Source organism: Cimex lectularius, unplaced genomic scaffold, assembly GCF_000648675.2.
Source record: "Cimex lectularius strain Harlan isolate CLEC.00 unplaced genomic scaffold, Clec_2.1 scaffold195, whole genome shotgun sequence".
Taxonomy (NCBI): Eukaryota; Metazoa; Arthropoda; class Insecta; order Hemiptera; family Cimicidae; genus Cimex; species Cimex lectularius.
The window spans coordinates 1-18120 of NW_019392761.1; the positions used below are offsets into that span (position 1 = coordinate 1).

Genomic DNA, 18120 nt, shown 5'->3' on the forward strand with positions numbered 1-18120 from the left:
GTGAGATTTTGCTATTTTGTGTTTATATACGTTGGATTTTGAAGCGGTGGGGAAAGATGTCGGTATAGAAAAGACATTTTTGTATAAGGCGTCGGCTTCTTTGAGGTGAAAGGAGCCGACGAAGGGAAAAAATGTGTTGGTAATGGTTCGGCCAGATTATCCTGTCAGGATTATATATTTCTGAAACCTACATCACACCAGACCGCATCTCACGATTTCTAAATAAATATTGATTAACGGTCACTAATCACCACAAATGTGTTCAAAATCGAATTATTGACGCATTTTTGTTGATAAGCAAAATACTTTTATTGAATTTGTTTTCTATTTTTTTTTTAAACTTTAATTACCAAAAATGTTAAACTAAAAAGGAATATATCTCTAAAAAGTTATCTGTGTTGAAAACCAAATTACTTTTTTTAATTGATTGTTTCCATTTTTCCTGTTCTTAACTTACCAAAAATGTTAAAATTGAAAAAAATGTGTCTAATCGATACCACCATTTGATCAAATCTAGTTGGATCAACCGTGTTATCAAACGTGGCGCGTTTCTTGGCCTCCGCCCCTCCGTAATTGCTCCAATTTGGCTCGGACCGTTCAACTTTTCCCCTCGAGTTGAATTTTTCAGCAGAAACCAACCCCATAAATTGTCGATAAAGAAACACCAAAAAAGTCGCTCCGTGTATTTATAAAAAAATGGTATTAATTAAGTAAACAGAAAAATGCCGGTATCACCAAATTTGATCCCTCCCCCCGTCAGACAGTAATGCCAACATTTCCTAGGTTGTGATCACGTGACTCATGGATAGGAGTTAAGGATCACTTCAGGTACGGCTTGAATTACTTTATTCCGTCAAATAAGGTTATATCCCCATTGTTTTTTTTTTCAACACATTAATACATCCCCCTCGTGCATTGTCTAATCTCAATTATCGGTCGGAAAAGAAGAAAATCCCCGAGTGAAAAATCGTAATCCGGACCGCGGCTATTGTCAGTCCGGCCCTCGTCCATACATAGCACAGATAGGTATATAACACAAAAAACGAAATGGCGTCCTCCCCACATGGTAGTTTATAAACGGGTTTTAATATATTTTATTGATAAAAATACGTTTATTCTTATAATTCCAGTTTGAAATATCAATTGTTAAAAGTGTAACCGGTGTAAATTGTTTTTAAAACGGTAATCGCGGGCGAGCCGGCCGATCTGCTGTACTACCACGAACCTCGCCACTTCCCGACGTGTTATTCGGCGTTTTTCTCTCTTAATTTTCAAACTCATTCGTCTTTATTTACGGCGATTATATTACGGCCCTGTGTCTCGAACGGAGTTCTTCTCGATGGGAGCCGCTTTGCTAGGTTAAGAACGGAAGGAATCCTGCGGGTGTCCGGACGTTTGACAGACGGACGAAAGTGAATCTCCCTGCTCTTTTCGCCCCTGGGGGTTTCTTTATTCCGATCCAATTCCCCGGCCCTTGAACTTCGTCCATGTAATTTTAACTTTTTTTTTTTATATATATCAAAAAGTCGCTTTGTTCCGAACAGAAAAGGACTAAAAAGTGTTTTTTTCCATTTGTTTTTCTTTACAGTTTTATTTGTAAATAGGAAGCAAGACTGTGTAAATATAATTAATAATTTAAGAGGAACGTAACTATGAATCAGAGTACCAACAAAGTACGGAAAGGAAGAATGCCCGAGGTCAACAAGGATAACAATCAGAAAGTCGTCCGGACGAACGATATCAAAGTTGACAACGCCAAGCAGACGGACAAATCCCAGGTATGAAAATAATCCAGTCTATTAACTATTTCAAACTAACTTGTGTACGTTTTACGGGTCGTCGCATTTCCCACTGTGGCCCTCTTTAACACGTTTTCGAACAAATTCAAATGCCACGAATTGAGCAAAAACAAAAAACCGAACTATTAAATTTTTCTAAAAAAAAAACCTCCCTCTAAACTTTTTTTGTTTTAATTCCGTAATATCGTGACAAAACACTATCGTGTGACTTTTATTTACCAGGCTGAAGTTTCCCTGGCTACCAAATCCCATTTAATTCGTTTCGGTCGGATGAAGAATAGTAAAAATCTTAGCACGTCAATTTTTTAGAGTTTTGTAGATTGTCAGCTTGTAAGAATTAGCTGGCCAAAATGAGAAGAAACCGTTTTCTATTACACAACGGACGCAACGTGAGTTTGAACCAATTTTCAATTGAATCCGCAAACTGCATTTTTTTTTCTATAATTCCACGTTTTATTTTTGATTTTTTGTTTTTTTAAACTACACTTAACAATAATACCGAGATTTATGCCTAGTTAATTTTCAATGTAATTGTATTTCCCTTCATAATTATAAAATTTCTATTTTAACAAGTCAGTTTTAAAAATTTAAAAAAAAATCCAGCTGTCGAAAACAAAAAATGTATTGTTCTTATCAGTTAGATCAAATAAGTATAACAAAACTTAAGTTCATTCAAAACTTATTTAAATTATAAATGTCACTTCTATTAATCGTAGAAACAATCCAAACGAATGTCTAAAATTGTTTCCTTTCTAAATAATGGACTCGTTGTTATTATGAACAATCTTCATTTTGCCAAGAATAACAACCACAAAAAGTTGTTTCTTTGTTTTGCCTAGTTAACAAAAAAATTTATTTCAGTCTGATCATATTTTATCTAGTAGAAAACAAAAATAATAATAATGAAAAATGTATTTAAATTGTAAATATGAATTTCCATTAAACGCAGAAACAATCCAAATGAATGTCTAATATTTTCCTATATAAATTGACTTAATAGTGTTATTAACTTCATTAACAACTTGAAATTTCTTAACAATAACTACAAAAAGTTGTATCTTTGTTTTGCCTAGTAATCTAAATTGTATTTAAATTATAAATATGAATTTCCATTAATCTCAGAAACATTCCAAAATAAATGTCTAATATTTCCCTACACAAAACAATCTTACATTTACTAAGAATAACAATTACAACAAATGTATTTAAAGTTTATAAATACTGTACTGTTTGTTGGAAGAATGAATTTTTCTTATCAGCATAATAATCTAATACAGGAATAAGAAAAGTTAAGTTGATTCAAAATTTATTTAAATTATAAATATCACTTACTATTAATCGTAAAAACAATCCAAATGAATGTCTAATATTTTCGTATGTAAATTGATTCAATGGTGTTATCAATTATTAACAAACTTAAATTTCTCAACAATAACTGCAAAACGTTATTTCTTTGTTTTGTCTAGCAATTTAAAATGTTTTTAAATTACAAACATGAATTTCCATTAATCGGAGAAGTAATCCAAATAAATGTTTAATATTTTCCTATCAAAATTAACTCAACAGTGTTATTATTCTTGTTAACAACTAAATTTCTCAACAATAACAACTACAAAATGTTGTTCCTTTGTTTTGCGTAGCAATCTAAAACGTATTTAAATTGTAAACATGAATTTCCATCAAATGAATGTCTAAAATAGTTTCTATTTCAAACAATTGACAAGTTGTTGTTCTTATTATAATTATTATTATGAACAATCTTCATTTTGCCAAGAATAACAACTACAAAAAAAATTTTCTTTGCTTTGCCTAGTTATCAAAAAAAGTTTATATCAGTTTGATCATATTTTATCTCGTAACAAAAAAATATATTTAAATTATAAATATGAATTTCCATTAATCTCAGAAACAATCCATATAAATGTCTAATATTTTACCACACACAACATTCTTCCATTTACTAAGAATAACAATTACAACAGATGGGTTTAAAGTTTATAAATACTGTACTGTTTGTTGAAAGAATGAATTTTTCTTATCAGTATGATACTTTTAATACATGAATAACAAAAATTTAGTCAATTCAAAATGTATTTAAATTATAAATATCACTTTCTATTAGTCGCAAAAAATATCCAAATGAATGTCTAATATTTTCATATGTAAATTGACTCAATGGTGTTATTAATCTTATTAACAAACTTAAATTTCTCAACAATAACAACTGCAAAAAGTTATTTCTTTGTTTTGTCTAGCAGTTTAAAATGTTTTTAAATTATAAACATGAATTTCCATTAATCGCAGAAGTTGATTGTAGTAATCCAAACTGATATTTAAAATAGTTCCTTTTCCAAACAATTGACAAGTTGTTGTTATCGTTATTATTATGAATAATCTTCATTTTGCCAACAAAAAAAGCTGATATAAACTTTTTGATCATATTTTATTTCGTAACCCCCCCCCCAAAAAAAAAAAAAAAACGTATTACAATTTAAAAAATTAATTTCCATTAATCCAAATGAACAGCTAATATTTTCCTGTCCAAACTGATTCAATTGTGTTATTAATTAATCTACATATGTTTAACGGTCATAATTGACCATATTAATTATTTCAAGTAAGGTCTTGATTGAGATGAAAAAGTTAGTGTCCTGAGCAGGGTGAAATTAATCTTATTAACAACCTTTAATTTACCAAAAATATATCTTTATTTGCCTGGTTAACAAAAAAAATTTATAGCAGTTTGATCATATTTTATTTCATAATAAAAAAATTGTAAAAGGTATTTAAATTATAAATATGAATTTTGCATTAATCGTAGAAACAATCCATATTAATGTCTAATATTTTCCTATCTAAACTGACTCAATAGTGTTCTTTCTTATTAACCACCTTAAATTTACCAACAGGAACAACTGCAAAAAATTATTTCATTGTTTGCCTAGTTAACAAAAAAAAAAAAAAGAAAAAAGTTTTATGCTTTTATCTAGTAATAACAAAAAAGTTTTCTATGTAAATTTCTGACCGAACCAGTGGTAGTCTTATTAACTTTATTCCATTTGCGTAAGAATAACAAATAGAACAAACGTATTTAAAGTTTATAAATACTCTGCTGTTTGTTGGGAGAATGCATTTCTCTTACCAGTATGATCATCTTTAATCTAGCAATAACAAAAACAACAGTTAATGAAAAATGTATTTAAATTATAAATCTAATTTTACATTAATCGCAGGAATAATCCAAATGAATGTCTAATATTTTCCTATCTAAACTGTCTCAATAATTGTTTTAATCTAATTAACCTTAAATTTCCCAATAATAACAACTATAAACAGTTATTTTATTGCAGTTTCCAAAAAGAAAACTTTATTCCTTTGTTTTCCCTAGTTAACAAAAAAAAGTCATATAAATACAGTAATATCTTTTAATAGGATACATTTTTCTTATCAATATGATCAAACATTGTAATAACAAAAATAACCGAAATGAATTACACTTATAATTAACACTTTTCAATAAATTGCTGAATCAAACCAAGCAAATGTCTTCTATTTTCATATCAAAATATCTAACTCAACAGTTTATTCTTACTAACAATTTGCCAAGAACGATTACTACAAGAAGCCTTAGTTTACAAAAAAAAAGTTTATTGATTAAAATACGATACTATCTGTTGGGAGAAAACATTTTTCTTATCAGTTTGTTGATCATAGTTTAGTCTAGTAACAACCCAAAAAAAAAGTTAATGACATGTATTTAAATTATAAGTATCACTTTCTATTTATCGCTGAAACAATCCATGTGAATGCCTAAAACAGTTGCCTAAACAGTGCCTTTCTAAATAACTGACTTGACAGTCTTATTCTTATTAACAATCTTCATTGCGCGTGGAACGCAAAATTGTTTTTTCTGTTTTGCATTGTTCACCAAAATAATAATTTTTTAAATTATATTAATACTATACTATTTTTGGTATAATGCATTTTTCTTATCAGTGTGTTGATGGAAGAATACATTTTTCTTATCATGTATTTAATGTATTTAAATCATAAATATTATTTTGAGGAGCTACAGACAGTCTTTTTCCTTTCAAAATAGCTGGCCAAAAAATGTTTTTCTCCATATTTATTTATTTACTTAATTCAGAATTAATGCCCATTTTACACACAAAATTGTTTAGCTATAAACTTAGAAATGTTCATTCTGTTTGATAAATTTATTATTCTTATCACCATGATCATGTTTAATTTTGTGTCAGCTATTAATTGAAATTTAATGTATTTAAGGGGGGGCTTCAGTGGCCGCAACAGTTTAGGCATTGACGTGCATTAGTACATCTTGTTTGAATGTATCTGTAAAGGAATTTTTTGAATAGAAATTTTTAATTACTTTCACTTTACATAAAATCATAAAATACAGCCTGTTGGAAGAATGTCTTCTTATCAGTTTGATCATATTTAATAAAGTGATATCAAAACAGGTCATTAATGCAAATTTTAATAATCTTACATCATAGGTTATTTGGCTCAAATATGATTGAAAAGATTTTTCTTTTAAATAGCATTTTTCATTTACCCATTCATTGATATATAATCAAAGCGAATGTTCAATAGTTTCTTTTCTAAATAATTGTCTCAACAGTGTTGTTCTTATTACCAATCTTCAATGTGCCAAGAACAACAAATACAAAAAAAATTCTTTGCTTGGCCTAGTTACAAAAATAATTAATAATCTGCTAAAATAATTATTAATCTATATGTTTTTAGTTGGTCCTAGTTAACTACCGTGATTTTTAAATTGATTGGTAATTTTTAAGTAAATTGTGGTTGGGATGAAAAAGTAGTGTCATGAGTGGGACTCAAACCCCCGACCTCCCAGGATATACTATATTATAGTAATTATTCATCTCAACTATACTTTATATCAAAATTGTCAATCAATTTAAAAAAATAATTATCATTTAATTATATAAATATTTCACTATCTGTTGGTGGAATGCATTTTTCTTATCAGTTTGATCATACTTTAATATAGTAATAATTTAAAAAAAGATAATGCAAACCTTAAATCTATTTAAATTATAAAGAGTGATATGGATTTAATCATTACATCCTGTGGTAATCCGGTTGAATAACTCAGAAGAAATTTTTTTCATATATATATCATTTCTTATTAATTGCAAAAAGAAAACATCAAATGTCTATAGCTACTTTTCTAAATAACTGACTCAATAGTGATCTCATTCTTAATTACCAATAATCTAGAATAATTAATAAATTTAATAGATTATTTTTATCAGTTTGATCATATTCAATCTATTACTAACAAATACGACAGTTAATGTGTACTTTAAATCTATTTAAATTACGATAGTAATAATCATTCCATTCTGGACCATACTCAAACATGATTAGGAAGTAAATATGTAAAATAAGCATTCCACTAATGGCAGAAAACAACACTGCTAATTGTTCCTTTTCAAATAATTCAAACAATGGTGATAATCCATCCCAGTCATCCATTTATAGTTACTCGAGAATATCAAATACAAAAATTAACTTAAGTGCTATTGCAATATCTTCAAAGGTAAAAGTGATGAACCTTATACTTTGATGTTGATGTGTTGTACTGAATTTATTCTCGCTGGTTTTGCCTCCTTACACACATTTTGTACAAAATAGATGCAGTCTAACCACTGAAAGTGGCAAAATGTTGAAACATCTAACAGCAAGAATTTTAAGGCTATTAAAAGTATATTTATAAAGAAAACATATCATTGGTTGAAAATGCGATCCAAGGAAATATTATTTTAAAGCCCTTTTAAATAAGACCCAATTTTGTGGTGAATTTTATATTTTTCCTACTTCATGCCCAATTTATCAAATGTCAAAAATAAAACCTCAGTGTGTCGGGTTTAAATGGTTCGAACCCGGGACCTTTAAAGGTAGACTGTAAAGACAATGATGAGCCTAAACCGTTTGGCCACCATGCCCGAAGTATTTTAGATAAACACTTTTTTTTTCTTTTCTCTTCACATTTCGACCTTTTTTCGGGTAATCTTCAGGGTCTGGGTAAATTACAAAACATGTTGATCGGAAAAATAATTATACAATGCAAAGTAAATTGTATAAATTTTGAACCAAGTATTTCACACAAAGTGTGGTGCTATTCTTGTGATTATGTTGTAGTTGTGCTGTTCGTGTGTATCTTACTAGTATCAATGCAGGGGCTTATCCTTAATTACCCTGAGGAATATCATGTAGTCTGAGATAGTGTGAATGAATTGTGGTGTGTGATTGTAATTTATTAGTGTAAATGTGGGGACTCATCCCCAACTACCCCAAGGAATATATCGAGTACCCAGGGGTAGAGTGAATGCTAACCGACTATTTTTTGTGTATGCGTTTGTTATTTGTGTATTTTTTCCACAATTGACAAGGCCCTTAGATACAGCGAGGTCAACAATAGGATAAACAAAAAGAGTCATTAACCGTTATATCATAATATATAACATGAACTTGGCTGGAATGTGAAAAGAAATCAAAAGGATTAAAATGTGATAAAGACAGGAAAAGAATCGAGGGCTGGCGATGACTAAGTCGTTTTCGAGCTCTTAACAAAAAAAAACAATAAAATTATTGCCAACTTTACAATAAATCTAGTTTAACTTATAAATGTAATACGATCTGTTAGAATAATGCATTGTTTGTTTTTTCTGTCATCTTGATTATATCATATCTAGTAATAACAAGTAAACAATTGTTTCATTCTTATATATATTTGATTTATCAGTAGTGCTTTGCATTAGTCATTGCATACCACAGTACCCCCTGCTCCTCAACTATGATAGTGCAGTAAAATTTCTCCTCAAGAAATTATCATAATTAGTCGGATTTCCTTCACCTCATAGTTTTATTAGTCACTTATATATTTTAGTTTGTTCTACATTTATAGCAGGCAATAATAATAAGTTAACCATTTATGGATACCAAGCGGTAATCATTACATGACGCACAATGCTTGACTATGATGGAAAAGTAATTGTTTTAAAGAAAACTTTCAGATAATGGCGAAAACAACACAATGAAATGTCACTAGTTTTCGTGGTCCGCTTGACCAATTAATATCTTTAAATTAATTAAGGCAAAAAGGAGGGAAAATTCGAAAGGTGGGGTTGGGATGGGAAGTTGGTGTCCGAGTGGATCGAGGTCACGATAGCTCAAGTGGTAGAGCAGCGGCGTATCTAGCTGAAGATCGTGGGTTCGAATCCCGCTCGTGATACTGACTTTTTTTATCTCAATTAAAAACTTAATTAATTGGAACATTGAAATGTCTTAAAATAGCTCATGTAGTGTTTTTCTTCCTAATTACTAATAGTAATGATAGATATAAATAAAATAGAACGTGATGGAAAAATTATTTCTTCTTATTGGCGTGACCTTATTAATCCTAAGAATGAATTTAGTACATTTATACTATTTTTTTATGGCTTCAGTTTTATAGTTAGAGCTATAACAAGTAAATAATAAAACATATCTTGAAGGTATTTTTAATAAAATTTATAGGCTAACAAAAACGAGTCAGTATCAGGGTGTATCACTTCTATCATCCCACCCCCCCTTATTTCGAAAAGATTTACTTTATCAAAAAATGATCTTATACAAACCCCAAGTTAATTTTGGCTAGGAATCGCGTGGTGGTAACATAAAATTTCTCATCTAGCTGGGAAATGACATTAACTTACTTTTTTTTTTTTTTTTTTTTTTATTCTAGAGCTTATTTTATGCCTCTTTTACTGAAAGGAAAATTTTGATAGGATCAACCATTTTTGAGTTATGCCCAACGGAAGTGAGGGGTATGCTTTTTGTAACAACAAAATGGCCCTTCCTGTTTGAAAATGATTAGCATTAGTTAATTTAGGATAGGAATCGTCTCAAAATAGGATAGGGATCATGGGGTTGGCTTTACGCTTAGCTTATATTAATTTTGAAAAAAAAAGAACTGTACAAAAAAGAATTTTTTGCTAAAGTAAATCGTTTCCAAATAAATGGGTGGACTGTACAAGTTGATACACTCTGTATATATATATAAAATCTTACTTTGATAATATTTATAAATGTCTAATAGTTTACTTTCAAAACGAAAAAAGTTAAAGTGTTTTTTCTTGTAATTTATGAATATGTCAAATGCAATCAAAGCCTTAAATAGTACTAATTATTATGAACTACAACTCCCTTGCCTTTACAATTTGATTATAATCTGTATTATGGTGGTCACCCCTGTATAACACATGCTTTTAATAATTAAAATAGGTGAATTTAAAAAAAGAAATGTATATTAAATCACGTTTTTTTCCAGGCCGTACCTACTCCTGAACAAATGCGTATTGCTCAGATAATAGACATGAGATCTGAGGATCCTTCTCTTAAAGACAAACTTAAACAGGTACAGATTTAATTTTCCTCTTTTTGTAAGTTTCTTTTTTCTTTTTGAATTTGATAAGCAAATCAAATTTTTAACCAAACCAGGTTATGGATGCAACTCAGACTACAGTCGATGAAGCTTATACAGCTCTTCATGATAGTGACAATGACATTAACAAAGCTGTTAATCTTCTTCTGGAGGGTGGCATGAAGGTATGTGAATAAAAATCTACGTATAATGAATTTTGTATATGTATCAAACATCAATGAACTAATGTGAACTTTATATCGTAATTGTTTATTGTCAAAAATAATACATTGCCATAAAACACATTAAAAAATATCTGTAGGCTAAAATTGTGAAAACTTTCTTAAATTTTTCATTGTAAATTTATCTCATAAAAAATTCAGTTTTAATTATTGTGTTTGTTCATGCTTTCATTACAGTTTTGCTCAATTTTCTATATAAAAAAAGAAATTGTGGGTTTTTGAAAAACTTAGTTAATTATATAATCTTAGAATTAATTATAAATCTCATATTAAAGGGAAAAAGGATAACAGCTATCTGTTTGTTAATCTGATTTTGTGCAATTTTTTCTCAATTGTGTAGGATGAGTGGTCAACTTCATCTAAAAAGAAAAAGGTGCGAACAGTAAGCGAGAAGTCTAAAGATCCTAATCAACAGTCTCCAACTACAACTGAAAACTCCAACCAAAACCAGAACGATGAAGAGGACTTGGGCAATGGTATTACACAGTCGACATTTTCGAAATCAGAAAATCGAGGCCGTGGTGGTGGAAGGCCATACAACAAAAGTGATAAAATTTATTTCTTATAACTTATTTATAATGAAAAGACTTGATTTTTTAATGTTTATTTTTGTCGGTAGGTCGCGGTGGTCGTGGTGGCCAAACCAACATGAACAATGCCAATAGTCTAAATGAAAAAGTTGATAAAACCAATGTCCAACGTGGTGGTAGAAATCAAACAAATGGGCCTAGTAATAAAGGAAATCGCAGTTTCAGAGGTGGAAGGCAAGGTCCTCGCGGCCGAGGGAGAGGTGGTGGAGCTATGTTCAGGCGTCCAATAGAAAATTGGAATGAAAGTAACCTCCAAAATAACATCAATAACGCACCTCCAGGTATGTGTATAATTCAGTTCTTTCTACTGTTTAAAATCTGTTATTGATTCATTAAAATGACAGCTTTTGAAGACTGGGATAGTGAAGAATACACGGGCTCATTGGCAAATAGTCAGGTGTTCACAGCTTCTGCTCCGCCTAAACCGAAATCAGGGGACATTGATCTTTCTTCTTTGATTCAGAGAGATCAAATCCCATCAGATAGAACCACTCCACCAGCTGAGGTAATTAGAGCAAATCGTTTAAAGCATTGAACTTGGTATTAAATGTTTCTTGTATTCTTTCAGCCTATCACACATTCATTTACATCATCACAAATTTTGTCACACTTTGCTATTCAACAGCAGTTGTCATTAGACAACCAAAATGTGAATAAGGGTATGAATCGTGAACCAGATATGCTAAACGAAGTCAACTCAGGTAGCTAAAATCGAGCATCATTTTATAATGTTAACGATGACAATAACTACAAACATTTAATATTATTTCAGTGAATGCGATTAGTTCCAGCTCTCTACCATTAACATCAGTTGGTCGTTCATCAGGGATAGGTAATTCATTTTATTTCCCCCCCCCCATTAGTAGTTAGCATGCTGTACTTTTACTTCCTTTTGAAAGCTTGCGATTATTATTTTTATTAATATCATTTTTATAATGATTTGTAATGTGTTGACTGTACGAGCAAATAGTAGCAGTACAAACAGTAGAACAGAAATCATAGTGAAGTTAATAATTAAGGTTGTTAAAACCTACCCAATTAAAACCCAAGTCCATTCTATTACCTACAAATACAAAATTTGAACTTCAATCATATATATGTCATAATTAACTTTTTTAGTTTTAATTAAGTAACTTTGTTAAGAAACACCTATTAGTAGATAGTATATAATTGTTGTCAAAATACCTAATGGCTTGAGCTCTCTTATATAAATCATTTATAACCTAATCGTTGTATATTAGGATTACAGAAGCTATGGCTTAAAAAGAAATTAAACGTTTTAAAAAAATAGACTATTGTAAGTAGTAGATTATACCGCTTAATCAAACTGATTTAAATGGGCTGGGTGGTTTGATTTTATGCAAATGTTCCACATTGTAATAATAAAAATAAATAAAAGTAAGAGCAAGTGCCTTTCTAGCATTCCTTAACATGACAGTTAAGACAATAGTATACAAATAGTCAATAGAATTTTATTTAATTTTAATGTATATGAATATTTTTTTTAATATTTGAAAGGTAATTAATTTTATATGGATAAGTTTTTACATTGGATACACATTTTTTTACTTCACCATGGCCATGTTACTGGAGAGTGTGTAAAGGGGTTGTTTGTTATGTTGGGTTGAGTTAGGTAAAGTAACATAGGGTTAGTTACAGGATAACTTAGTTTAGGTGTACGTAGGGTTAGGTTAGTTACATATAAGAGGAGATCCATGCCCACTCAAAAAAAAAAAAAAAAAAATGGAAAAAGTTAAACTTTGGAAACGAATGCTATGCATGGAAAATTGTGCGATTCCAAATTGATATTTTATTTTTTAATCCATACGTAATGTATACATGCATAAACACTGTAAAATAAGATGTGTTTTTCTTTTTTCAGTGCCTAGTTCTATTCCACTTGCTCTTGGTCGATCTTTATCAGGTTAGTCCAAATTCTAAAAACTGATTCATTAAAAGAAAATGTGTACTCTTGGCGATCTTACGAGAAATTTTTAGGACAAATACCTTATCAAAAAATATATAACTACAATGCTCATGCCATTAGTTGTTTTGTACGAACATTGTTAAAACTTTTGTACAAAAAAATGATACAGTATAAACAAGGACATTTTTATTGTTAAAAAAGTTTCCCAATCAGCACAGTAACATTACAATAGATTACAGAACAGGTCGTCATACAAATTTTATAATATACAAAACAAAAATTTGCAATATTACATAACCAATCTTCAAAAGCATGAAATAAACAAAGGTTTGTTACATTTTAAAATGTTCATTTCTAGTAATTATTTATTTTTACAGTGGAACCACCGTTCATAGCCGATTTTCAATATAACTGTTAAGGGTTTTATCTCGTGTACAAAATTTGAAGAATGTATGTAATCAGCAGTACAACTGGCCACGCAAATTAACGTCAAGACCGTTTTTCAAAATTTAAAAAGTTAAAACAAGGAAAGTTAAATAAAATTTCAGGTATATTCGTAATAAAAACAGAATAAATAATAAATTTGTTTTATTTCCACCACTTAAGATAAATTAAAATAAATTATTTGTTTCTCTGCCTATTATCAACTCATTAATATGCTAGAAAGATAATGGAAGCATACAACAAATGAACTGAAAAAGCACTACACCTTAATTATTTTTTCATTAAAAACAAATTGCATTACATTTTGTGAAATTTGTGTTTTTGCTGTTCCTACTGTCCATGCGGCCTGTTCAGTCATTTTTTCTGCTTTAACTTAATCTATGTAGGCTATTGTACACGTTTTTCACCCCTTTGCTTTATACCAATTAAATCTGTTCATTCTGCTGTTATTAGCCATCTTCTATGAGTTGTCTATTATCATGATACACCATTCTTTTATTTTTTTGATGTTTGCTGTTTATTGTTCTCTGTGGTAAGTATGTTTACTTTAAGAGTATTAATGCCAATAGCCAAAGATTACATCTGGCTGTCATGTGGTTTTCTGCATGTGTAAATGGACTACGTTGAATGTAAAATATGTTTATGGTATGAAATAGTACTTTTTTTGAATATTTAAAAAAAAACTTGTTTTTACTGTCTTAGATGTGGAATATCTTTATAATTTGAATTTTAAATAATCCCACATTGGTTTATGGAATTTTGCTTGAAATTATTTTATTTGCTCATATGTATTTTTGGGGGGGATTTTTGAAATATAGCACCATTGGACAAAAATTAAACAATTTCATAACTACAATATTTATGATTTCAATATCTTCTAATGCCACCATGGTAGCACTTAAAGAATTGGTTTATGTCGCAGAAAAGATGATTACCAAAAACTATTTATAATTTTTACGTAAAGTGTGGTTGGCGTATTGAGCTGAAGGTTGTGGGTTCGAGTCCTGCTCGTGGTATTAATTTTTCATCTCAACCACACTTTACATAAAAATTATAAATCAATTTAAATAATCACTTTGGTTAACTAGAACTAAGAACAGATTAATATAAAGAACAATTTTCATTTTAGTTTTTAAAAACACATTCCGAAAATTGTATTATACAAGATCAGACTTGACTTACATCAGTTTTAAAATAATATCAATAAATTGTTTTTTATCTAATATATTTTGGATTATTTCAGTTTCCAGCAACATTTCTCCTCTTGCAAGTACGAGTCGAGCAAGTTCTTACATCGGGACAACAACAAATGCATTGCCTCTTTCTGCCGTTAATAGAACCAATTTAACTGGTAATATTTTTATTTATTTTTTATTTATAGTAATATAATTTTTATTTGTATTTTCCTTTTGTTTCTTAAAGTATCGCTAAGAAATTGTTTACAGAAGAATATTTAATCAAAAGGTTTCGAATAGAACATTTCGCAGTATTTGTGGACTGTATGACGTAGTGAATGTAACACTACACCAATTACTGCATTTTCCATTTTATAATATGGTGAGACCCTGGTGGTCGAGTCGTTAAGGCATCTCATTTGCCCCACTAGTGGTCTTGGTTCGAATCCCGTGGTTATTAATTGATTGTTATATGAAAAAAATATTATAAAGTGGTTTAACTCCCAAGGGTAAATGGACGTTAAACCATATGTCAGGAATTATTTAATTTTTACTTTTACTTTTTGTACTCATTACTCCTATGGTTACTGTTTTAATAATTGGATTATTTTAATAGTACATTGGCTAAACACGTTTTTGTATATGTTGATTTAGGTACAATGCCTCAATTAACAAAACCTGATGTTTTTAATGTGGGTCGGGGTAAAGGAGGAGCTTCTCTTATGAATTACCGTCCTGACGATAATAGGCTTCCTAGAATGAGCACAAAAGTGAAACCAAGGATTCCTCCCCCTTCAAAGGTAATAAATATAAAAATTTAACTCACTACTAGTCTTTTAATTAAAAAAAAAAAATAAAATATATATATATATATATATTAAAACAAAATTGTTTAGATACCACTGACTGCGGTTGAAATGCCACCTGATGGGGACAGCTCAATTGGAAGGCTGGACGTGCAATTTGGTGCACTAGACTTTGGAGAATCATCATCCGATACTCTTCCAAACAGCCCTCCATCGCCGCAGAGATCCTCGCCGAGTCCACCACCTACCGACGCTTTTGCTACACAAAATGTAATTCTACAGCTCTTTGCTTAATTAACTTTTTTCCCCCCTTCTTTTCTTTAAGGTGGTGTGTTTGCCAGTAGTAGCTTTGCATGTCATATTCAGCGATGTGCATGTCTAACAGAGCACAGTTTGTGTTTGGTCCATTCTCATTTGATTTGTACTTTTCATCATTTTTATTATGGGAGTGTACAATCATAGCTTTGCTATTTTGTAACAGTTGAGCAATATAACACACGCATATTTCATGATATATAATACTTTAATATTTTTGTTTTGTGCTTATCTAACAAAAGTTTTAACAGTACCTGTTAATATTTGTTTTATTTAAAACTTTTTAGTTACGAGAAACGTGGTTAAGCATTTTAAAAAGTGCTTTATATATTCAAAACTATTTATTTTTAAGTTTATTGTGTAATGCATATTATATTAATATTAAATGCAATATATCTATTCATCTATATATTTATTTGCATTTATGCTTTATGTATAAAATGTGCTACTTATTTTAGAATGCCTAAATTTAACTATACAATTTAACTAATTTATATTAGCAAAATTCAATAAGATTACTATAACATGTAATTTTATTGTAGTATAAAGCATGATTCAAATTGTAGTGACTTGGTGCAATGGGTTCTAAATTAAATTTAAGGAAGTTTTTAATTTTTTGTTTTTATGAATAATTATTTTTAACTAATTTTTATTTTAATATTTACTGCATGTAGAAAGGAAACGCATGGCATTGATAACACAAAAATCATTTAAATGCTATTCATTTTTATTAATTATTTTTCTTATTCTTTATGATACCAGAACACCCAAGGAAATGACTCTTTAATAAGCAATGATTCACGAAGTTTCTCCCCAGTACCCGGTACAGTGTCCAACTCTCTTACACCCCAGCTGTCAGATGTTGGGTCTTCTAAAATTCCAGAAACTACGACTTCCAGTCTGTACCAAGATTCGGTGTATCAGTCTTCACTATATACCAAGTCGCCCCAACAAAGTCAGGGGATTTATAACTCGACGTACACAACTGGCCAGGTATGAAATATTTAATGGGTGGCATGCTTGGTTCATATGGCTTTCCATATTTATCTTCATTCGCTCAACGCAAGTGTGACCTTGTAGCATGATGTAGAGCTTTATCAAATCATATTTGGCTTTCGTAATGAAACTTTTAACCATAGGTATTTTAATTTTATGTTAAATGGAGGAAGTTTTGTCAAATAGTGCACAGCTTTGGTTTGGTAGTTTTTATTATGGAGATTTCACCTTCTTTTTTTTTCCAGCTTGGGTTTCTTTGGGACATAATATTTTTAAGTAACCAGTACAATACTGACAAAATATTGCCCGTAAATTTTTACTTGCATGACAATCTGACAAATAGGTGGCTCCAAAAGAAACTCATTGATTAATATTAAATATTAACTTTTATGCCTCCCTTGATTAACAAAATTAGAAATTTATGTCAATTATTCATTTTGAAAACATCAAGAATATAAAATTATAAACTAATAGTGTTATTAAGTACTTATAACCTTAAAATTAACTTAAAACTTGAAAACAGTTTTGCAGTTAAACAAGCTTTTTATTGCACACGATTGCATTTTGAACCTACAAAAATAATAAAAATTTATTTTTAAAAAAAATTAAAATAGAACCATTATTATTTTGATAACAGATAATATTCATTGTGGTGACACAATAATGATATTAATAGAAGCACTAACTGAACAAATATTTATTGAGTCCTTAGAATGTTGATTGATGATTTTGCTCATCTTTCATCAATATCCTCTACAAACCATTATTCCTTGTTAACAGAAAAAAATTATTTTGTAAATTAAACTATTTCTCTTTTTTTTAGAAAGCATAAATATTAATCTCACTTTAATAGTTACATTTTTTTAAATAAGTTCATCCCTTAAAAATTAATAACAATCCAAATTATTATTTTCCATTTAGTATTTTTTTTAAATCCTCGAACATTGCCGCATGTAAATTAACTAAGTTCAAACAGTCTTCCCTGTTAAAAATATAATAGCGTAATCCCTTTTTATTTTGTAACGTGTGAATTTTCAGGTGTTTACATCAAGTAGTGCTATTTATAGCAGTACATCTACTTCTCACAGCTCTTATTCAAGTACTGTTGGCAACTATGGTACAAACTCATACCCGTATCAGTACCCTAACTACCAAACGTCACACCAAGTGACAACTCAACCATCAACGAATAATCACACTACGTACCAGGTAAAATGAAAATATCTGAATTGTATGATCACCCTTGAAAAAAAAAAAAAAAAAAAAAATTGGGGTGTGTACTTTGAGTAGATATTTTTTGTGGTCTGCTATAGAAGGAACTCTCGAAATCTTAACACTGAGATTAATAAGCTGGCTGACGTCAGTGGGATTACA

General features: G+C 29.8%; 1 protein-coding gene across 8 annotated transcripts in view; it reads left to right on the top strand.

Moving 5' to 3' along the window:
- Nucleotides 1-781: 781 nt before the first annotated feature.
- Nucleotides 782-18120, top strand: part of LOC106663308 (protein lingerer) — a 29388-nt gene continuing 12049 nt past the window's right edge. Inside the window, exons 1-15 of one of the 8 annotated variants that reach the window (XM_014388041.2) lie at nucleotides 782-828; nucleotides 1589-1778; nucleotides 10159-10245; nucleotides 10329-10436; nucleotides 10834-11038; nucleotides 11113-11364; nucleotides 11428-11588; nucleotides 11652-11784; nucleotides 11856-11915; nucleotides 12966-13007; nucleotides 14698-14805; nucleotides 15284-15429; nucleotides 15526-15705; nucleotides 16513-16743; nucleotides 17785-17955. In XM_014388041.2, coding sequence (XP_014243527.1) covers nucleotides 1653-1778; nucleotides 10159-10245; nucleotides 10329-10436; nucleotides 10834-11038; nucleotides 11113-11364; nucleotides 11428-11588; nucleotides 11652-11784; nucleotides 11856-11915; nucleotides 12966-13007; nucleotides 14698-14805; nucleotides 15284-15429; nucleotides 15526-15705; nucleotides 16513-16743; nucleotides 17785-17955 — 2010 coding nt within the window. In that variant the 5' untranslated portion in view covers nucleotides 782-828; nucleotides 1589-1652. The other 7 variants (XM_014388032.2, XM_014388035.2, XM_014388034.1 and 4 more) reach the window with 7 other exon arrangements.